Here is a 24,174-nt window from a genome sequence, read left to right as displayed (position 1 = left end):
TCTTTCTTTTAGCCAGTACTTGAACCACGAAATATGTGGAGTGTGTGTGGAACTTGTGTGGCAGCTACTCCGCAACAGATGGCGGCAAAAAGCAAAAATGTCTTAATAATTATTAATTAATTATAATTAACTTAATGATTTGATAAGAGATTAATATCAAAAAATGGTCATACTAACACGATCAGTGAAGGCAACGCATAGGACAATTTAAATATTGTAAAACATTTTGAATGAAAGCTGTATTCAATAATATAGAGTTAATCATGAAAATGAGATCAGACAAAAATATAAAATAGTTTTTCCTCTAAGTGTTTAAAAACTTAACTTTTATTTACAATATCTATCTATCTATCGTATCGCATATAGATGGTTGATTGGAAATTTAATTAACTTTAATTTTTAACAATATCTTCAAATACCACTGGAAAAGAAGTAAGTTTAATTAAAGTAAAGGTTTTATGATGTTAAAAATGTTGAAAGCCATCAATATCTCGGAAACAACTTTTTTCATATATTCATAGAATATTCAAGAATTTAGTGTACTCATCTTAAATCCTCTGAATCTGTAAGCTTCTGTAGCTGTTTTGTTTTTCTTTTTCGCTTAAGCAACTGGGATGGAAACTGCGGGCTAAGCGCCTGAACCCTAGTATTATTATATTTTTTGTTAGTATAATCAACCCCCAATCCTCCATATGATGCAACCCATCCAAAACAACCGAAGTTACATATATCCCTCTCGAGCAGAAATCTTCCCAGAAATCCGAGGAAAGGGTTTCAAAATATCTTTGAAATGGCTAAAAACTTGGAACAAACCACAAAACACACACAAATCGAAAAAGCCTTCGTAGAACCAGAACCAGAACAAGAGCCACTCCCCCAAAAAAGAACCAACGCCAAAAGCGTAACATTTGTCAAAAAAATGTCACCAAAAAGTGTGTGGGGGGCGGGGGAAGCGGAGGCATCTTCCTCCTTTATTTCTAATGCTACTTCAACTGCGAATAAGACAGAGAAGAGACAGGGAAGAGACAGGCGGCATGTCAACGAAATAATCAACAAAAGGACATAAAAAATCGTGAGGTCCAAGCGAGCGGCAGAAATGACATGGACGGCTATGTGAACGGAATAAAATTTCATCAGAAATGCTACTACTGTCAGAGAATTGCAAATGGTTGGAAATTGCTGGCTACTTTCATCTGTTCTGGGTTCTGTTTTTGGGGAGAGAACTTTCACTGGCACTCGAGGGTGGTGACGGCGTCGAGGGTTGGAGGGCTGGAGAGAGTGTGTGTGCAAAGAGGGATGAGGGTGAGAGCACACACTCTCACACATCACATCATATATGGGGGACTTACGGACCCTTCAGGCAAGGCCTGCCTGCCTGCCTGCTGCTGTTGCTGCCACATCAAGGAGCTGTCAGTCGGAAGAACAAAGCACTCAGTAGCGCCACTAGGGCCAGGGCGGCCATGATGCTGATACAAGGATGGGGGACGGGACTCTCGGACTCCTTGTCCCAAAAAGGAGACTGCCTTCCCCCAAAAGAGGACCCAAAAAAAAAAAGAAGAGAAGGTGTTGAAGGCCGTTCCACTTGCTTGAAATTGTAAAAAAAGAAACTGTCTCTCTCTCTCTTTCGAGAGAATCGAATAAAATTTCGTAGCGAAAAACCCAACGAAATGAAACGAACGAAAGGAAATGTCTGCAATGTGCAGCCTTGTGATTAATGATCGAATGTCAATTACCGCAGATACTTCGTACTCGCACTCGTAGTTTTGCTGCTGCTGATGCCGCTGCCACGGCGTTGCAAAGAGCTCGACCAAAGAGCCAAATGGTAGGGGGGGTATTAGGACACATTCTATATAGAGGTATTCGAATATATAGTGTGTATAGTGTTTAGAAACAGTACAGAAATACCAAGAGAAGATCCCATTCCCCTTTTTGAGTGTCTGTAAATTTGTAACAATTTTAGTTAAATATTTCTGTTCCCAGATGCTTATATATATAGGCAAACATTTTGGTTTAATATCAAAGAAAAACCTCTAAATTTTGCTCATATTTCAGTCCCTAATCTTTGAGAATTTTTCGTCTAGTTCAAAGGTAGTTTTTAAGCATCTCATTTCCTCTAACTCTTTGACTCTTCGCAGCGGTAGTTCTGTAATCCAGTCTCATCCTCTTTCATCCCGGATTATCCCAACAGAAGTCAAGGGACACGGCTCAACCCTTTCTGGCTGTGCCAACTCGTCCTTTGTGCCGCTGCCGCTCCTGGAAAGGACGAGACAAAACAAAACCATTAGCTGCGTCTACTGTTGCTAATTTCATTGGCTCGGATCGGCACATACATTTTTTTGCATATCGGAATAGCGAAACGCCCACCAAAAACGCCCACGCGCAATGTCTGGCGGCGGCACAAGTGAAGGAAAGGGGATTATAAGGGGCCGAAAAAGGATTCTCTAGGAGGCAAAGGTTCTCCTGCTGCGAGGTTTGACTTCTTCTAATACGCCATTTGATGAATGCCGAAGTGGGTTTTGCCAAGGTTCTGGCCAGAGGGCTACCGTTTTGTGCTGAATGTCCTGTGATTCTGTCCTCTAGAATTCCACTGAAAACTGCCATCTAATTGTTTTTCACCTTGCCAATTAGTTGGCCATTTAATGGCGCTGTCAAAATAAACACTGAAATCAGAGTCAAACCGTTTTGAAGTGGCATCAATTCTCATCAAGTTTGTTGTTGAATTGGAAACAAATTTTCCGTGTGGCAGGAACACACAAAAGAGATCCCGGGCATAAATCAATGTAGTAGTGCAGCCCAAGGCCAGAGTCACAATTATGTGCAACAATGCACCTCAAGTGTGGCCCTCGGCAGGAATCAATCAAGTCTCATCACTCAAGTCGTTCGTCCCCTTCCATTGTGTATATGCCCCTGCCCCGGCCCCTGCCGCTCGCTCTTCTTTCGATTTAATTAATGCCTGGCCATTTATTAAATTGGCAGCTTAGTCTCTCCTTCCATTTGCCACATCTTGTGGCAGGGAGCCTGCGGTTGGTCGTACTCCTCCGTCCTCCATCCTCCATCCTTCATTCTCCATCTACTGCCTGCCTCCCTGTGCGTGCAACCGATCCAGGCCTAATTTGTAACCATTAACCCATGTATTATGTTTGACCATGCGAGTGCCTCCTGCCTTCAGCCTGGTCCCGGCCTGGCCTGGCCTCCTTTTACCCCATACGATGGATGGATGGTCGGTCGGTTGGAGGATGGAATATAAATGGTCAGAGGAATGGCTGCGCTGAGTTTTGTCTATTAAAAATCATTTAGAACAAATACCCTACAGATTTTGTGGTCTCTTGAAAGGTGTGAGAGTCGTTTTCGAGGGTTTAATGGATTGATGGGAAGGGGTTCTAGGAAGGGTTCTGGCTTTAAAATCGTAGATCCGATCGAATTCTATTGATATCTAACGGATTTGGTGTGATTTTGGTGGAGTTTTCGTTAATTTATGGACACAGATATTTAAGTTTTTAGAAATTTGATGGCCTAGAATTCTTTTGGAATTATGTTTATATTTTTCTTCGGTTAATTAATTTGTTTTAACACCTCTTTATGATATTTTCTGTATCTATATTCTTTAACCGAAAAACTTGTCACAAAATCCTCTTTAACTGGAACCGTGTCTGCGGTGGGTCCTCTTCCGAGGGCAAGTGACAACTGAAGCTACCGTTGGTCATAATTACGAGTGATATTCCATAGCCCACGTACCCAATGCTCCCCACTCCGATACCCCCTCTCTTCTGTACTGCTATCCCTGTCAAAGTGTTAAATTATTTCCATAACACGTGCTCATGCTCTCGTAATCACTTTGAGCTGCTAATTTCAACAGGGGAGAACGCAATGTCAACTTTTTGCTGGTACTCATCCGCGTTCTCCTTGTATCGTCCTCCGTCTGGGTTTCAGGTCTCCTCTCCTCGTCTTCAGGCTCTTGTTTCGTTCCGGTCTATAAGTAGGTCTTAATCCTTTTATCGCTTGAGGCTTGAGGCTTGAGGCGAGTGTGCGGCGCGCAATTTCCAGTTCCAGTTCGGACTGGACTCCAGAGGAGCAGGAGACAGTGCTGATCATTTCGCAATGATAAATTAAGCGCTAAGAGTGTTTCCATGTACCCAGGCACGACAATCCACTGTCCAAGTCAGGGGTAGATTGATTGTGTCCCAACCGAGAGGGCACTGGTACTCCCGATCGCCTGGCGGAGTCGTCTCTCTGGTCATTGTCAACGAGGAGGAGTGCACGCCTGAATAACCACTAACAATTCGCAATAGGACTTCGATATTCCAGTGAAATGTGTGTGCAAAGACCAGTTTATCACCCCTTCAGGATCCCCATTCGCTATGCAATTTCTTGAGAGAGATGATTTCTTGTTGAACATATTTCCAGAAGCCAACAGGTGCCAATGGGCTGTGATCAATCATTGGACGAATCGATTTTTAATTAAGAACTCTTGTTAGCATTTGGCGACCCTGCCTGCCTGCCCCGTGCCTCCTTGCCACACACAGCCCCCCAAAATGTTGATTGGCAACCAAAGGCCTGTTGAATTCTTTAGCGCGAAATCCCCCTCCGAAACACGAAACACAAAAGGAGTTTGGATCCCAGCAGCGTTTGGGTCATGATGTTTAAATTTGTCCTAATTAGTTGACAATGAGCGATGGATGAATCAGCGGATTATCATCGTGGATAAATCCACTACTTGGGTTATGTGTGTGTAGGCGGGTTAAGAAACTTGTCTTTTTGAGGGGAGGTTATCCATCAAAAGGAGTGTTTGGTTCAGTCATTCAGGAATAAAGTTTGGTTTGAGATTTTTGGTTACTTGTGAAGGAGTTCTGAAAGGGTAATTAGCGTATATTTGTCTTTATTAAAATCTTTTTTCATTTATAGATACATGTTTATGTATATTTCTGAGAGTTTACTGCAATGACTGCAGCATAAAGTGGCCCAAGGAACACGAAACCAAGCGGATCCTAAAAAGAAACGCATACCGACAGATGGGCGCTGCTGCATTACGCGTTCCTGCTGAAAATTATGGTTTCTATGGGTTTTTATATACAGAATTCTTCTCTGGATGGACAACCATGTCCGCCTGGGCTGAATATTCGCAGAGTATATTTTCCAAAAATATATTAAGTATATATTGTCCCATAAAATCCATCAAATCATCTCACTTTTCGTATACCAGTATTCCTAAAATCTTCTAAAAGTTTAATCATTGATTGATTTCTTACCCAAAGTGCGGTACATATTCTTAACTTTTTCCTTTACAATAAATTTCTCTAAAGTTTTCACTAATTATCTTTCAATTTATATCATTTATTTGTATCCATAAAATATACGTACGAACTTACATACATCTAGACGACGCACAACAAATGCCACACTACATTTAATAATAATAATAATAATTATAATTATACATATATGCAATCCTATATACTAAGTACTATATATAGATCTCTATTATGTTGTACCACTTAATGACTATGACAAATCTTTCTAGGCTTTATACAAAAACTCTTTTATACCTGATTCTTAGGGGGGATGCTTAAGTACACATATATCTCATATACAACATTTTGTTTGGGGGTTGAAAGGATTTTGGGTTAAGTGAGGGTTCGATTACCTAATGGTCGATGCTTAACTTTAGTCTAACTAACTATTTTTGTTCACTGTATATTCCGATTTGTCCTTGGCCTTGTCCACAGAGTCGCAAGGTTTTCGTTTTTAGAAAAGAAAACAAACACAAAGATCTACAAAGGAAATGGGGCTGGGGTTTGGGTTGGGAAATTTACATGTGCTTAAGGTTTCTTTCTACATTTTCTAGCTTGACAGCTTCCTAAACGGCCGTCAGATCGTAGTCCTGTTGCCTACAGTGCTGTAAGATCGTAGTCCTGTTTGATGTGTAACTGCAGATTGGTCATGAGATCGGATTGTTGCTGCTGCTGCTGTTGATGATGGTTCCCATGGAGACTCGTATGTCCCACCATTTGATTGTTGTTCGTATTATTATTATTGAGGTTGCTATTGTTATTATTATTATTATTGCTGTTGGTATTATTATTATTGCTGTGATGCTGCTGCTGCTGCTGAGATCCGACATAGGCATTGCCCGGTTCAGTGGCCGCTGGTATGTAGGGAGGATTCCCCAAAGAAGAGCTCACATCGCCAATGCTCTCCAAACTATCGGAACGAATGCACTGAAATAGAGAGAGAGAGATATTGTATAAGTATGGTTTTAGATACTTTTTGGAGGATAAATCTTAGGAGTTTTGGGCTATAATATCTATGAAAGATATGCAGAATATTCCTAGCTTTGGTTCCATATCTTTATCTTGGTTTTTGAAGCAGACGCTGATCTTGCCTCAGGATCCTTACATCAATTAATGATATTCTGATTCAGGCCACGCATAAACCCCGAAGGAATCTGAGGACCCGCACTTAAAGTGCCTTTTCTGTTGACTTTCAACACGATCCACTCACCTCATTCATCACTGGAGTCTGCTGCTGTGGGTTCTGCTGAGACTGTGGCAAGTTCTGGGACTGTGACTGTGACTGTGTCTGCTGCTGCTGTTGCGCCTGCTTCTTGGCACTGGTCCTCTTGGAGGTCTTTTTGGCTACCGGTGTTGGATTGCCATTGGCGTCGACCGTCTTCTTGCGCACATTCTTGGTGTTTGGCAGCTTGTTGTCCTTCTTCCACTTCATGCGACGATTCTGGAACCAGATCTTGATCTGACGCTCCGACAGCACCAGCGTATGGGCGATCTCGATGCGTCGCCGTCGCGTCAGGTAGCGATTGTAGTGGAACTCCTTCTCCAATTCCAGGATCTGGTGTCGTGTGTAGGCGGTGCGTTGGCGTTTCGGTTCCATTCCCGGTTGATACGAGCCATTCGCTAAAAACGAAGAATATTTTCCATAATTAATGGTTTTGAAAGGCGGAACATTATATGGGAAGGGGAGTGGCATCCACAATTAATACACTTCAAATTGCGTTTCTCAATAAATCTCTTAGATAACTTGACAACCCTTAAAAAAGCCTCCGCCAAAGCCAAAAGTTTTCCTTTCACCTTGGAAGCGCGAGAACTGGAACTCCTTTTTGGAGGATGTGACGTTTGGGACGGGGTTTTAGTTGGGAGTAGGGGTGGGGGGGTGACTGTGTGCCAGCGGGGACATGAAAGACCTCCTTGTGGCAGGATAATTAATCAAAATCAAATAGCGCGCCTGGGCTACGCTTGTCCTTGTCTGTCCATCGAAGGTTGCCGCATTTCGCGGCCGCAATTTAGTTTTTCCCTCCCTGGCCAGGGTCGCAGCCTTAGCCCTTCCGCTTTTCCTCTTTTCCGTTGTCTTATTATTTTTTAATTTTTATCGCCGCCAAATAAATGCCTCGCACCTGCCACCGAAAGACCCAAAAGATGCCCAGACAGACATTTGGTGTCCATTGGATCAAAATTGTTGTACGCTCCATCAATTTCAATTTGCTGCCACATCTCCGATTATGTTGATGTTTCCATCAGAGTTTTCTGTTCTTTTCTGTTCTGTTCTGTTCGGTGCAACTGTTTCATATCCGCTGCTCCATTCGGGTTTTGTACATTTATAAAAATTTCATTGCGTCTGTGACAGACAGCTTTCGATTTGATAGAAATATTTCAATCCCAGGCGAGGCCCAAAACTTAGATTAATGATATATTCTGTCAGTGTGTGTCCAGCGCTCTTCGGTGTCCAGCCAGCCGGCCGTTGACAGCCCCACAGGGTGGGAGGTGGGTCTGTGGGTTGGGTTGGGCTTTTTGGGTGGTCCAATGAAGAGAATTCTTGAACATGGGTCACTCGATTGGAAACAGAAAAGCACAACAGATGCGCCTAAGATCTGCTGACAAGTTTTTTTTTATTCGCTTGTGGGTTTCAAAGTTGTCGAGGATTGGATTGAGAAAATGAAGATTATATTGTAAACTTCAAGGGTGGACAGCCAGCACTCTTAGATGGTCATCTGTCAGTGGGGAGGAGTGGTTCTTTCTTGGAGTCGATTTAGGAGAGTTTTTATTCAGGAGGGGTCTGTTCAAGGGAGAATTTCTCTATGACAATGTCTGTTTTTCTATAGTTCTTTATATTTTTTTATGTTTCTATAAATAGAGGTATTTTCCCTTAGGACAAAAGGGTTCAGGGAGTCATATGTTGATCAATTTATGCTCAAAAGTTTATCTTGAAAAGGTTTTTATACCAGAACAAGCATAGAGTACTTCCATTAAAGAAGTGATAGTTTGGTTTCCTTATCAAATAAACTCTTTTATAGACTCCTAAGATTCTGGATTCTGCTTTTTCTATAGAAATCCTAATAGAAGTCCTGCTTGAGCAGGATATAAGGTACGTAGAATCTTCGGAAATCCCCAGAATCTTTTAAATCCGCAAACAAAGTATAAATCATAGGAAATCGAAAAAACTTCCTTTGCCTTTCCAATTTCCTTTCCGTAATTTCATGTAATACCAAAATTCTTGAAATTACAGATATCATGAAACCGAAAAAACACAACTCAACAAATTTTCGCGGCATGAAATGAAGAAAATGAAACCGAGAAACCAGTAGGAAACGAAGAAAAAGGAAGAAAAACTAAACCAAATCGAAGGGCAAAAACAACAGCAATATCAATTACAAAGGGGAACACCTTCAAAGAGAGAGAGGGAGAGACAGGACTGGGAAAGAAAAACACCTTTAGAGAGAGAGAGGTGCAGACATGTAGGATAGAAAGAGAGGGCACGACAAAACCCAATGTCAGCTGCTGCTGCGTCAGGGGCCTATGACGCTGTCTGTGGCGTTGGCGTTGGCGGCGACGGCGGCGGCGGCATGCTGCGTTAATTCGTTTTTAATAAGTGCGTATCATTTCATTTCAACATTTCAACGAAAATGCCAGGCCAGACCAAGAAAAGAGAGGAAGAACTCAACGAAGGCGGAGAGGAAAGAGCAAAAAGCAACGTCATGGTCGTGGCCCAGAAGAGGAACCGAAAAAGAGTGCCAATTGCATTTAAAACTGCCATAAGAATGGCAGCCAATTTATGAAAATGCCAAATCATACAAGGCCAAGGAAATCAAGATTGCACAAGTCCCCCCACCAGCGGTTGTGTTGCATGTGGCAAGAGGGAAAGAGAGAGGGCAGCGCTAAAGAGATGCCAAATCGGAGAGAGAGAGGTAGCTGCAATATCTAGGATATTGGCGCTCTCTAGGGATTTCAGTGGGATTTTGTGAGTGCCCCCTCTCCGATACCTCTTCGCATTGATCCCTCCTGAGTATTCGTACAATATATTCCAAATTCGAACCCCCTGACTCATTCTGAAAACTGTTGTTGGCTGTCGGCATGTTTGTCCCATCCTAAAAATTTCATATGATTTATCATGCATTTGTGACTCTACAAATTCATTCACAGAAAGAGATGGAAAAGCCGGGCTGGGAGAGAGGAGAGGGGGTTCCCCACATACCCAAAAACTATGTCAGACATTATTTCATAATCTCTTTTGTCTGGCGGCCTCATTTGGTGGGCCCTAATCCGCCAAATCCCAAAGCCCAATCCCAATTTTGAGGTGCGGTGGTGCCACCAGACAACTTCCGGGCTTCTCCTTTCGATTCGATTCGATTCTCCCCAGCACTTCATTCATTTTGCATTCGTTTGAGTGATTAATTATTCAGATAAGCTTTAAGCCAGAGAGTGTGTAAATATTTTTGTGGTTTAAAAAAGAAATTTGACTCGTGCCAGCGACAAAAAAAATTAAAGATGGAAAGAAATCAGGCAACAAAAATATTTAACATCTGTCATAATTTATTTAGATGAACATTCATCACAGATCATTTATAGAAAAAACCTGTTCCCCCTAGGATATCGTGGGGGGAACAGGTCGCTTCACGTTGCAGTTTTAAACAAATTGCTAGAAATTTATAATTTTTGAGATCTGCACTAATGAATGCCGCATTGCGCATACGCCGTGCTATCCATTCCAGCTGGGATTTCATTCCAAGTTTAAACTTTGGATGTTTCTTACCCCTTAAAGTATCTGTTTGTGAGCTCATGGCAAGGCAAAAAAAAAAGAGAAGAAAAAGGCAAGTCAACATTTCAACAACAGCGGGAGCTGCATCAGCAGCTTGTCAAGTGACTTGCAATTTGTGTGGCAGAGCCTGGCGAAATAATAAAAATAAACATGAGCTCATGCTACTTACACATGTACGTGCCCCCTCCCCAGAGCACACCCCCAAACCCCCATGTACCCATACATCATATATATCGTATATATATGTATTTTTGTGGCTCCACCGTAAAGTACCCGCAGCAGCACTTGAACTGGTTGCCGCCGCCACGCTGTGGGAGAATTGTTCTACGCCATGAATTTTTGTTCATTTAAACGCAAAAAATACTTTTGGGGCTTATATTTTACCAAATGGCTAAGAGCTTAGTGAGCATTTAAATTATAAAATATGTTAATTTATGCGGTTTCAAGGAGTTGGCAGAGATTTATGAGTCAATGGGGTACTAATTTGGGCTACAGAAATATGAAAAAAACTATAAAAAAAGTAATATTCAAGTATTTTTCGCGTAAAAAAATATAAATGGTTTAAAATGTATTTGTATAAAAAATGGGTTATATATTTAATTTTGCTATACAAAATTCGTAAAAAATAAAAGAAATAGGGAAAATTCTTTTATCATATATTCCTGGTATAAAACCTTTATATTTTCCAAGAAAACCATCACACAGTTCTTATATGAATTTAAAACTCTCAAGATTTATATATTAAGATTGATTCCTGATTATATTTTCAGTGCTACTAAAATATTTATACATTTAAAGCCCAGAAAATAAAATTGGAAATAGAAAGTTACCCAAGAAACATTTTTAAAGAATTTTACAGATTTTCCTTAAATCTTAAATCTTGTATTTAAATTCCCTTCCATTGCATACCCTCAAAAATTCCCACAAATGAGCCCCACTAAAATCATGATTCCCTTCCTCAAAAATAGTGTTTATTTCACTTTCCCCTTCTCATGGCATAGCCCAAGAGAACGCACAACAACAAATGACCATCGAAAATGTTATTCAACTAAAAGCCAAACATCTTAGGCACTTGTTCCAAGACTCGCAATCGTTTTGTTTGTGGAAAATAGAATGGAATGGAGCCGCAAAATACCAGAAGAAAGACAGTAAGAAGCTCACGACTTTTAAGTCTCCGGACAAACAATGGAGCCCAGGCAATGGAGCGACCTTGAAGATTCGTTTGCTTTCAACAAAAGAACACAAAGACACGCAGAAACCTCTCCAAAAATTGTCTCTAGTCTGTGCGAAAAATATAGAAGTATGGATGTAGAAGTACAATGGTCGAATGGCAGAGAGCAATAAATGTACGCTAATTAATGCCAATTTCAATAATTTGCAAACAAGTTGGCAGCTTCAGAGAAGAGAACTTTTATTGGCGTAAATTGCCAAATCAAGATAGGGACGGGTATATGTTAAAAGAAAGAGAGAGAAGCTCCATTCACTTGCTAGAGGGGGATCTCGCTAATTATGCTTTGTGCGAAGAACTCAGCGGAGATTCGGTCTCTGAGGCCAGTCTCTGGGTCTGATTCGAAGTCTGGGTCCAGTATTTGTGTCTGAGTCCCCAGTATCTGTGTCTGTGCCTCAGCTGTTCGTGCCTCATCTGTCATAAAAGGCGAACTTCTTAATTTTTACTGCGTCATTTTCATCATTGTCATGCCCTGGGCCTGGGCCTGGGCCGCCGCCGGTAAACATTTTGCAAAAGGCGCAATATTCCAGTCGAGTTTTTACAGCATCTGTGTGTGCTGTGTGCCTTCATGTATCTGTATCTTTAGCTTGCACTTTTTTTTTTGCCGTTGAGGCGGCTTTTCCGCAAGTCATCGGGTAACTGTGACTCTCAGCCTCAGTCTCTGTCTCAGGTCTCCTCCTCCTGCCCCTCTCGTGGTGTGGAAACTTAATCGTGGACTTGCCATTGAAATTCAGTTACAAGGCTGTTCACGTTTCACTGTTTATTGAATGCCCCATAGCCGCCACAGCAGCAGCAGCAGCAGAGTATCTCTCTTTTTGTGTGTATTGTATATCGTATAAAACATGAAACTTGTACAAGTTTTAGCCACCTCATCTCTTGGGCCCGTCTGTCGTGCATGAAATCAATATTTTTCACCCAAGATTATGAGAGGTTTCCCTCTAGCACATTAGCATGTGATACTTGCGGTTGAGAATGGTTTGATATATGGGAATTTCGTTGTATGTTAAGGCTGTGTTTACTCTAAACAACAAGTTTGGGACTTTAGATGGAAGATAGCTCCATTTTCCAACGAATTTTAATGTAGATCAAAGCAGTTCCTACTCACAATATAATCATCTATATGTGTTAAATAATTATTTAATTATATATTTTATTTAATTATAATTTTCAGAGACCCTTTTGGCCACTTGAGACATTTCTAGGAGTATTTAGTACAAGTTTTCTCTTTTTCAGTCCAAATATGAAGATTATAACCCCTTTCAGCAATGTTTTTCTGGCCTTTGTAACACTTTTCATGGTGGATTCAAGTTATTTGCAGTCACCAAAAATTTTAGTAATTAAATGATAGCAAATTTCCATAAGATTGAAGTGTTTACTACTCCCAAATCTGCTTTTCCAATGTTAAAATGTCATTTCCAACACTATTTAGCATGCTTATTTGTTTAATATTTATTATAAAGGAATCACCTCCATGAGGATTTGAGTAACTCTTACCAGTTCCACTGCCATGCCAAACTTTTATTTAAGAACCTTTCATTCTACTAAATCAACCCAATTTCCACAATCAAATCCCAATGTCCCCTTACCAACACTCAACACTTTCTGATACCTTTTCAACACTTGCCCATTAAAACTATTAAATAATCAACAAAATTGCTCTCTAAATACCATTTCACACTTCTCTTTCAAACAAAACTTTGAACAAGTTTTGTGTTTTGGTAGGCCGTAGGGCAAAAAAACAAAAAGAAAGAAAAACTATAATAATAAATTGAGCAAAAGACCACACGCCACATCGCATAGTTTTTGTTTTTTTTTGGGCCTCTAGTCGGCAGAGGCAAGTGTTAAGCGAGTGTAAGTCATTTGTAAAGGGAACAACATGACACCGCTGGGGTACGGGGGGACACAGGTTTTGGGGCACATAACGAGGCGAGAGACTCCGAGACGATACTCCGAGACGATACTCCGAGAGAGAGAGATGATGCACTGGCGATAATCAAGTTTCGTCTTGTTCTCGTAGTCGTGCGCTCATGATAAATGTCACAACATTAACATCAAATGACACGGACCATCCGTCACTCTGTCGGAGTCAAAGTCGAAGTCGGAGATGGAGATGGAGTCGGGTACGGTACGTACCTTGCGACTGTGTCAAACATGCCCCTGAGCGATCGTTTGTGCGTTCGTCTGTCCGTCCGTCCGTCCGTCTGTCTGATGGACTACTTTGATTTTTGATTTTTCTGATGCTTAGAGTCAGAGTCAATTCCCCAAGCGTCTCTCTGGAGTGGCCCGATGAGGCGCGTCGTAGTGGCGTAAAACGAAACATTATAATTACCCATTTGGGTCAAGGTTATACCCAAATTGGAGTACTCCATCAGGGCTCTGGGTCTCTCTCTGTGCTAATTAAAAAGCAATCTATCAGGGTCCGTGCGTGAAGGCTCCTCGTGGGCCTCCGCGTAAATGCAGTCGACACCTACTTGATGCCCCTAAGGCATCCCACTCCCATTCCAAGCCATGCCGATCCCCCATTCAGTAATATTAAAACAATAAGCGACGACAATCATCAGTTGGTAACCCACTCGACACTCGGACATATGGCTGAATGAATTCCTACGTTTTAGGCTGCGACAATTATGGGTAATTATCTGTGCCACATCGCAGTGGAATGGACTGTGGCTCATTCAGTGTTGCTGTTGCCTTCTGGTGAATGGATTCGAACTCTGAAATGGAAACCTGTTCTCGTATCTGCATTCAGTTTTTGTATAGAGCATTAATGGGGCTGTATATTCATAAAAATTGTAAAGGCAAGCTCAAAGATTGGGTGATGTGAGTGAATGAGTGTTCAATGAGAGGTTGGACATGGTAACAAGTATCTAGAACTGTTAGAGATATTTTACAGAATTTCGAGTGTTATTGAAGCTGTTTAAAATGACATAGATCCGGTTTCTAAGCTAGAAATCACCTGAACTTGGTTTTAATTATAATAAAGGGAACAAGAATTACTAGAACCTAACTACGATCAAAAAATATACCTAAGATATTACTCCATTGCAGACATATTTCTTAGGAATCAATAAATATTTTTAGTCAAAAGGTTATAGGATCGTCCTATGTTTTTGTTAAAAAAAACCTCAATTAGGATCCCACTTTCTTAAGGAAGAAATCATTGACATTTACCCTCAATCACTAGAATTTTTTCCCATTAAGTACAATATAAATTCCTATACTCCCTTGATCATTCCAATGATATATCAATTGACTCTGTGACGTCAAGGCAACTGAAGCCTGCGAAGCAACTTCAAGTGTCGAAAGAACCACTGGAAGAGGCCCTCAGAAGGCCTACATTTTGCAGAGAAAACTCACATAAAAAACCTAAAGATATAGTATATATAGTAAAGGAGCAGTATATACAGGAACATGTCACTTGGGTTGGTACACGGTCTTTAGCCTCTCCGACATGAGGCGTGGCATTCTTGATTTTGATTAATGAGCTTTGGGAGTCGCAGTCGCAGTTTTCTTTCTTTGGCCTCTGTGTTTTTCGCCAAAGAGCGAACATTACAGAGGGGCCTGTCAGTGGATCAAGTGGGTGTTGGCAGCTAAGTAATTTAATTAGCATACCCCGAAAAAAAAAAATGGGGGCACAATGTCTGGGGCTCTTGTGGGAAAGGAGTGGGGAAGGGCGGCAACTTTCGACTTACCCACACCCGCCACATGGATCTTCTTCATCCAGGGATAGATGATCCGTTCGCCGTCGGTTGTTTCCGCCATCAGATCTTCGTCGCTGTCGGAGTCCCCCAGATCGTCGTCGTTGTCATTGGAGAGGAGTTCATCAGGTGATCGATCCAACATCAGACGATCCTCTTCCGACATATCATCCTGTATAAATCAATGGTTAATTTGCATTAGGGTTCTCTTCTAGGGTTTATTTTTTGCTTTATTACCACTTCGGATCCCATATCATCACAGCGCAATCTCATTCCCAGCTCTTGCAATTGTTGACCGGCAGGTACAGCTTCTTCAATGCGTTTCTCTAGTTTTAAACCTGCATTGAGAGCAGATTATTATAAGGGGGTTACAAGGAGATGACTTATAAAGTTGTAAATTAAAATATTCGTATGATTTAGTTGATATTTGAATGAATTTTATGATCTAAGCTTATAGTAGAATCTAGGGAGACCAATCGAGCAGACGACTCTCTTTTTAGAACAAAGATTGGAGCTGTTTAAAAGTGCTTTCACAATGATTGATTCTCAAAAAGGCTGATTTAGCTAAAGATTATTCACATAAAGAATCCCCCTTACACCTAATGTATTCCCTTTCAGTACAGTTCATTACCACCTTAGAACACGTCAATTTCTCGTATAATACAACCACGATTCCAAATCTAACCCTGTTCAGACTTTCGTATTTTATAGAACTCTCATTTCTTCTCCGATTGAAAACTCACCTAATTCCTGGAGACCCAGTGCTGTATTCGTGGGTGGTTCTGTGGAGGAGCATTGCAGCGGTAGATCCATCATCTGGGAGTGCGGCGAGTGTCCCTGAGAGTGTGTGCTGCCCACACTGCCATTCGCAGTGCCATAGCCCCCGCCGTAACCCCCGTAGTATCCATTGGAGTTGGCGATGGCAGCTCCTCCAGAGCCGCTCCCACTGTTGGGGACATTCACCGACGGCCCGTAGCCGGCATTCGAAAGCGGCGCCGGATCTGAGTGCACGGCTCCGGCGGAGATGAACTCGGGGGCATGGTGGACGTAATATCCGAGGCTCTGGTGGGGATGTGCGTGCGGATGCGTATGCGAGTGGGGATGGTGGCTAGAGGGCGGTGTGGCGGCGGCATAGTTAGTGGTGTACCCACCGGCGGATGGCTGATGGACGCCGGACAACGCACTATTGCTGTGGTGGTGCGAGTGCGGGTGGGTGTGCGAGTGCGTGTGGGGATTGTGGTGATGGGCCATATAGTCGCTGACCATATCCGCCGGATGCATCGCATGCGGGTGACCAGACATGGCCGCTGCACCACCTGTCACCCCGCCAACCGAGCCACCGACACCGAGTGCTCCACCGCCGCTGCCGACTCCGACTCCGACGGCACTGTTCATATGCCCCGTGGAGGCGGTCATGGAATAATGACCATTATAGTGATGATAGTCATCGGCCACGGGCGGAAATTTCGGATCCAGGCCATTGCCCATGGACATGGGACTCTGGACGTGATGGGGGGCATGTGGATAACCCATGAGGAATGAGCTCATGCTGACGGATCAGCCTTGGAGCACCGCCTGATCTTCTTTTCGATTTCGGAGCACCACTTGGCCTTCTACCGGAGCACCACTGTATATTCTAGTATTTCCGATTTCTGTTAGACGTTTTCTGACTTTTCAGTTTCCAACACTTTCACTCGGTTCGCACATATTCTTTCTCTTTTTTTGAGTATTTCTCACACACTTTTCTTCAATGCTTTCTTTATGATATTTGCATTCTTTGGGTTATTTTTTTTTATATGGGGGCTGTTTTGAACACAACGCGAAGCTTTTCGCGTAACCGGCGTATAGAAAAACGGGAAAATAGAGAGATTTCAACGGAAAAACTGACTCTGACTCACGAGTGCTATGCGAACGTCGGAGAACCGTTCCATTCGAGCCGTGCTTTTGTTATGTTCGAGCAGGCGAGCTCTCGGCGCAAGCGAACCTGTTTTCCGTCTCCGTTTTTCAGTCTTCTCTCCCTCACTCACGCTCTCTCCCTCACTCGCGCGCTCTCTATCCCTCTCTGTTTACCGCCATTCCATCGCCAGACGAAACCCGATTTACTGGTTTAAGAGACAGACACCGAAGGCCGGCCCACATGGAGTGTTTCGGCACGGACACTGTGGGCATTTGTGGAAGCCATGGCTGTGGTTCCTCTTCGTTTCACGCCATTTTCCACCACCAACTCGGATTCTTTCTCTCATTCTCTCTGGTGGTTAAGATAAAGAGAGGGATGTGTAAGTCCGAGCGAGATGGCATGACTGTTGGTCACACCCATTGAATGGGATTACAGTGGCGGAGTGGAATATTTAGACTGGTGAAACAGTGCTGTGGTTCAGAGATTTAAATATATCAGATATATCAAAAAATATTTAAAAAAATTATGCATATTGTTATTGATCATTTTAATATTATTTGATATTTATTTATGAAATATTATCACTTGAATTTTGTATCATAATAATTTTAATTGACTATTTACAATCTTGTGTATAAGAAAACTGTGCTAATAATTTCTAAAAATATAAATATATACATATGTACATATATAAAAATAAATATGGACGAAACTTTCAGTAAAATTCCAGCTCTTCCATAGAGAATATTTTTAATTGTATATCCAACATGGAATTTGGACAATTTTAAGAAACTAAATTCATTTAAACACGTAGTTTTATTGCTATTATTACAGTCATTCCCATCTCGCTTTACACCATTTTGATAGGAGAAACACCAGGTTCTCATCCATACTCACTTTCCTGTCCACCACTGTAACCCACCACTGTTCCTATTTATTCAGCATCGACTGTGCAGCCACACATGGACACATTTTTGGTTCTTTGCTGCGGGTGTGTGTGTGTGTGTGTGTTGGTGATTTGACAGTCATGGCGCATGCTCGAAAAGTGAATGCCAAGCACCGCCCATTTTCACTAGGCTTTCATCGATCCCGCACACTCTGTCTGTGTGTGGCTGCTCTGGACCAGAACCAGACCATTTATTTTCCACTTGCAGAACGTACTCTTCTTATGTACAGATGCAGCAGCAGACTCTTGGCCGCAAGTATCGATCAGAGAAGAGAGAAAAAAGAGGTACCTTGAATGTTGATTTCTCTGACGGAATCGGCTACCGACTTGAGAGGAGGCCGAGAGGCTGTTGTGAGACCTGGGGCTCTGACTTGCAATAATTTCAATTGAACATCGAACGAATATCACTTTGGCATTATGTTCTCCTATGTGATTATTGTTGTGGTTTGTCTGGGTGCTTCAGGAAGCGTTGGGAAGGGGGGGCTTGGGTTTGTTATCATTACTACCGTGATTCCATTGTTGAGATGAGCATGACGGGCAGATATTCAAATGAAGCGAACAAAACATGGAAAATCGATAGAATGATTGTTGTATATGCCACAGAAGGTCGTATATTTAACGCTTTAATATGGTTTTTTGTAAATATTTAGACTTGCTCTCCGACTTTCCACCAAATCCATTAAATCATTGCCCCTTTAACTTTTAAACGAAAACCACTTTGACTCACACTTTTGCCATGTGTGGCCGCGTCTGTCGCTGCCTAATTGCCGAATAATTGAACCACGATACGAAACAAACACCTCCATCCATCCCATCTACCTACTCTCTCCCAATTGGGTCCACGTGCTATATACCTATATACCACCTCCTCCATCGTTGTCCACGTCCCTGTGTGTGTACTGTGAAGTATGGCCACTAATTAATCGACTTCCAACTGATTCGATTTTGATGGTCACCATCAAAACGTCATTAGGTGCCGTTAAGTGTATAAAACTTAAATTTAGTTTGTGGTTCGTGCCATGTGGAATATATGAATGAATTTCTGTGGGCTTAGGTCTTCATTTTGCAGTCAAAAGTGTTCAAATTAATTGACTAGTGAATGCATATACTAATAGCGGCAGACTTTTGTTAGCTAATAGTATTGTGTGTTTTTCATTATGATCTTTATTATTTATTTGCGAACATTAATTTCATCAAAGTATTGATATCTTTATTTACTTTTCTGTCGATGTGAATAAAGGAGAGTAAAAGAGATAATTAAAAAAGATTCAAAGCTAAGAAACACTGGAAATATTAGACTTCCCTCCATCAGAGGTACTTCTTCTTCTTAAAAGACACTAGATAATTGAGAATGTTTCTACTTATAAACCAAAAATACTTTAAAATTGCATTTAAAACATCTTCAGCATTTGTTTGTTCCCTATTTTCCCTACTTTAGACTCCTACTGGAGGAACTTTTGAGCCCGAGCGCATTAGTGGCTGCTACATTGAATTTACTCAACTCTGACAGAACTGCTTAAGGTGAAAGGAAGACCATCCAATGTGGGAGCCAAAGGAACAAAACTCAGACACAGACGAGGAGAAGAAGTTCTCTGAGAGCTTTGCGTCAGTGGCAAAGGAAGGAAAAGGATGGTATACAAAGAAAGAGGATTGCATGGGATGGCCCAGGATGGTTGAAGGAGGGTTGTGTGTGTGTGTGTGTGCAGAGCATTTGAGTCCAAAATCCCAATTCAGATCCAGCAATCAGTTGCGACTGTCAGGCAGCGGCAAAAGGAAGTTCACTTGCTGCACGAGGCAACACAGAAAATGTGATTAATGATGCCACCACCATCGCAACATCCACATCCACATCCCAGCCATATTACGACCACCAATGCGAATATATATACACACAAATATATACATATATATACCCCCCATATATGGTTTGTTTCTTTGTTTTCTGTTCTGTTTGGTTCTTTAAGCCAGCCATCAAAAGTTTTTGATATAAACTTAAGAAACCCCAATATGAGGTATTTTTTATGCAAAATGGGCGGCAACCAAGTCACTGATTAACCGACTAATATGTGTAATTAAGGTTAGGGGAAGGGATAGGGGAATAAAATGTATGTTTTATAAATATTTTAAGAGTTTTCTAAGACATTTCCATAAGCTGAAAAATTTCATCTCTCATCTAAGAACAAATCTTTTCAATTTCTTTACTCTTTGAAGAGATCTCCTACGCTATTGCCCAAAAATTCCATTAAAACTAATTTCCATAATAAATTTAAACCCAATTCCTCCTCCCAGCCCACACTTACAACACCCCCCTAGACAGCCTTCAGTTAGAGACTGGCATTCCAATCAATCTGGTATGGAAATTGTGTTAACGACATGTTGACAAGTCGATGGAGTCGAGGAGGCCTAAGCCAGAGATGGACTCTGGCGAGGGGGGAATGGGATTCGCATCACAGGATGTTGATTAGCTGGAGAGACCTCCAGGAGGAGCCTTCGCCTGCTGCTTCCAGCGAAAACAACAGGACAATGAAGGTTCTTCTCCAAGGAATCGCTTGCCAAATGATTGATTGAGTGATTAATGATTGACTGACTGACTGACTCGAGCCCCCGTGAGTATGTGTGTGTTTATCTCTGGGAGCTTAAGAAATTAAAGCTTCTAACCGATTTGACTTTTATAGGTATTAAAGTCAAATTTACAAGTCGAATCGAAAGTTTTGCATGGAGTCTAGACCCCAAGAGACGTCTCCTGCAAACAATTATATCTGGTTCAAGCGTTTCTTTGGCCATTTATCAACTGTCTCAACTGTTTACCTGTCATATTATGACCAAAAACGGGGCCTAGATGGGGTCCCATCCACAGCGGAGATGAATGTTTAACGAAATTTACACTGCGGCTGTTTAAAATAATTACACGAATCACTTAAATGAGTCGAAGTCAAACGCTTTAGGGGCACAAATATCGAAGCTGAAACCGGAGACCGAGGACTGTAGACTGAAGACTGGTCATTCGACAGGCACCCATTATCCATGACAGATTATCTCTGATTGATTTTACGTTTACTGCACAAGACCATAATGGAGAGCCGGTGCATGTGGACCAGGCAAGGGCTCGAGGCCAAAAGATCGCCTTTTTGCCGCCAATTGGTTAAAAAAGATGAAACCGTAATTGCCACGCATTAGCTCCAAAAACTTAGGAAATCTCCAGCCAAATTATGCTTAATGATGGTGGCAGTTTAAAAGCCCCCCTATTTTTCAAAGTTCTTAGAGTTTTCTCAAGACCCAAACGGAGTTTAGAAATTGAGAAGAAGATCTTGGGTTTCCAAGTAACTCTATAAGTTTTCGTTTGAGTCATTTAAAGTTCCATTAAAATCTTTTAATTTAACTGAAAAAATTGTCATTCCCGATTTCGTAATTAGTTAAGACATCAAATGAATAGTTAGGCGAACAATTATTCACTAGAATTTCGCATTTTTCTAAAGATCATGATAATTATGGATCATTTAGCAAATGACAGTAATAAATTCTGAAATTAATTCAATATTGAAACTCATCTAATGATCAGGGAATTGTAGGGATGTTCTTGACGTTTCAAGAGGGAAATTCGACTCTTGAAATAATCGGAAATACATCAAAGAAACCATATATTTTATAGAATATTTGAGAGAAATTCTTCATTAATTTAACCGCCTTAATCCACCCTTGATTGACCCAAATTCTTGCCAAGAGGAAGTCTGTTTCTCTTGGTGAAAATATTTACACAACTTTCTTTAAATATTCTTCACACCAAGCCTAAGATATCGTCTCATTCCAAAAACCCAGCTTGAGTGTAAAATGGTACAAAAAGGCCCCCCGAAAATACAAAAGACTAGAGCGCTTATCCATCAAAGAAAGTTTTTCTTTTGGTTAGTCCGAGCCGAAAACCTTTAATTTAGTGAAACTTTTTGAAGACCGCCGATCGATGCCGCTGCCGAAGCCCCGATGGATGGGCCTTTACTCAAAGCTTTACTCAAATTTCCAATTACGTCTGTGTCAATCATAATTAGTAACAACGGCGATTTTTCATTAAAGGGCTACACAAAATATACTGAACAGCAGCCGTAGAAAACTGGAATCCCAGAGAACTGGAATTCTGTTTCTCACACATATATGGCGGCACGGATCGGGAGCAGCTACAAAATATCCAGAGGAGATATAGAGAGGCGATCCAGAGGTGGCCCAGAAGGGAGGAGGAGCATAAACATGGCTAAAAGCGAGGCTCGGTTTTGTTGTAACATGTAATTTGGTAAGGCCTGGCGGTCTGTTATGAATGTGACTAATTAAATTTAAAGATATCCCAGAGATTATCAATCTTTGAAGCGCATCGAAGATGCGGAGATGGGGCCTAGGGATGCGGGGCAGGCAGAAAAAACGAAACAACAAAAAAAATTTCACAAGATACAACACAAGAAGAAACAACAACAACCATCAGCACCCAAAGAGCACATTTGTTTCATGATTGAAATAATGATTAATGAACGCACCGCCAAAATTCAATTCGAATTTACTATGTATAGCCCGGGAGGGACTCGAATGCGATTGGGAACCGGGGTACCAGCGACCAGAGACCAGACGGGACGCCGACTGTGTGTTCCATGCGTGAAATCCCAATCCAGCGAGTGGGACAGAGGCCACGCCAGAAACTGGAGGAAAGAGACGGTTAGAGCCGCCGCCACGAAAGTGCATGTGGGGCTCCCATGCTGGTCAACAACTGCAGCAAGCAGCAGTCACAGTCCTGGCCAAAACCATCAATTACAGCTCTGTTTTCTTTTTTTCTCATTCTACAGAGAGACACACTCTCAGTCGTTGTTCCTTTTGGAGAGAGAGAACGTTTTCATTTTACTTGAAATCGGCCAAATGGCTTTGTTAACAGCTTTTGTGCAGTGGCTTGGTTAATAAATGTTTATTTAATTGACTGCATATGTTCACGACTTGCTAGCACTCCCTACACCCTACACCCCACACCCCACACCCCACACTACACACCCCACACCCTTCCATACTCCTCCTCAAGCGACTCCAATCAAGTTCAGGTTCAGTTCAAGACTCATAATTATCATTCGGCTTCTCATCTTGCTCAACATCCCCATCCCCACAATTGAGCAATTCATTTGGCTTGTCATACCGATAAGTACTTTGGTGTAATGCTCAGATTAGAGACACAATCGCATTCGCGATTCGTATAGCAATTGCAGTTCTCCAGCGAACGAACGCTTTAATTAATGAACAATGCCTAATTGTCTGATGCCCAAGTTGCAGTTTTTCCAACTCACTTTTTTCCAAGTCACGAAACGAAGGCTTGAACAGTTTTCCATTGAAGTGGCTTACACTCTTGGCAAAGAGGCTGGGTCGTTCTAGGTTTGTTCAGTGGAAGGAAACGATTATTACATGATGTCTTTTGCTGGTTAGAAGTAACTTTTGCTAAGATTAAGAAACAAAAACTATGACATCATCAAAAGTTGCCCAAAATACAGACTTTTTTGTGTACTTTGAACTTCTTCATCTACAAAAAAGGACCTAAAAAATAAGTGAATAAGAGAATACCAAGAATCTTTAATAATTATTCGGATCTACGGATCTACGTGAATAGTTGCAAAGATGCACCTAATGTAATGCCTTTGCAATACTCTATTTAAATACAAATCCAAATACTTTTTATTGAATTTTGCCTTTTGTTAGTATAAAAGCGCCTTTGGATTTTTGTTTTTATTGGCTTTAAAAATATAGTATTTGCTATTCCAATGAAATATTCACAGCAAAAAATTAGACAAAGTAAAACTGTAATTATCTAAAAATTAAATGTCATAGTTACTCCTAAATAATATTGAGGAATATTTACTGATTTTTTCTTAAAGCACTAGGGAGCAAGGTGCTCACTCGCTTTGCTCGCGCAGATATGAGTAACATATAGATATAGATATTCCTTTACGGTAATCTGGAAAGATTCTCTTACTTAATGAATAATGCTGTATCTGAAAAGTCCATCAATCTCACCGCCTCCATAGGATAAGATCTACGATCATATCATTTTTATAGAAATCTCATCAAAAAAGGGAACATTTAAATAGAGGAACGGAGTCCTCATAGTCTATTATATTTTAGGACATCTCAATTACCCCGAGGATCTCCGTAGATCTGCGCACTGAAACAACCCAAAACCCATCACCAAATCGAATTGATCTCCCTTTTGGCCAAAGATTTTTTATTCTTTACGGATCGACGAGGGTGTAACTTTTATAAGTGCTTGTGAGAGAGAGGTTCCAGGGACCAGGGTCCAAGCATGTGTCGCCTGGAAAACAAATGATCGCAAGTCGAAAGGGAAACCCAA

At 41.4% G+C, this 24,174-nt stretch overlaps 1 protein-coding gene across 1 annotated transcript; it reads right to left on the bottom strand.

The window, feature by feature from the left end:
• Positions 1–5,310: 5,310 nt before the first annotated feature.
• LOC108155428 (homeotic protein deformed) lies at positions 5,311–16,518 on the bottom strand. Its single transcript, XM_017286237.2, has 5 exons — positions 15,714–16,518; positions 15,208–15,308; positions 14,965–15,142; positions 6,499–6,908; positions 5,311–6,215 (listed from the first exon to the last, which is right to left on the bottom strand). Exons 1-5 carry the CDS (start codon positions 16,516–16,518, stop codon positions 5,886–5,888), a joined length of 1,824 nt encoding a protein of 607 aa, XP_017141726.1. The 3' UTR covers positions 5,311–5,885.
• Between the last annotated feature and the right edge of the window lie 7,656 nt (positions 16,519–24,174).

Source organism: Drosophila miranda, chromosome 2 (genome assembly GCF_003369915.1).
Source record: "Drosophila miranda strain MSH22 chromosome 2, D.miranda_PacBio2.1, whole genome shotgun sequence".
In the NCBI taxonomy this organism is placed as follows: Eukaryota; Metazoa; Arthropoda; class Insecta; order Diptera; family Drosophilidae; genus Drosophila; species Drosophila miranda.
Note: the sequence above shows the minus strand (reverse complement) of the source record. Positions and strands in the feature narration are given on the sequence as shown.

What these genes read in the sequence shown, in the direction of transcription:
- LOC108155428 (XM_017286237.2), bottom strand. Translation starts at nt 16,518, where the DNA reads ATGAGCTCATTCCTCATGGGTTATCCACATGCCCCCCATCACGTCCAG. An exon ending in ACTGGGTCTCCAGGAATTAG is followed by an intron (nt 15,309 to 15,713) that starts GTGAGTTTTCAA and finishes CTCTCAATGCAG; the next exon opens with GTTTAAAACTAGAGAAACGC. An exon ending in ATGATATGGGATCCGAAGTG is followed by an intron (nt 15,143 to 15,207) that starts GTAATAAAGCAA and finishes TGATTTATACAG; the next exon opens with GATGATATGTCGGAAGAGGA.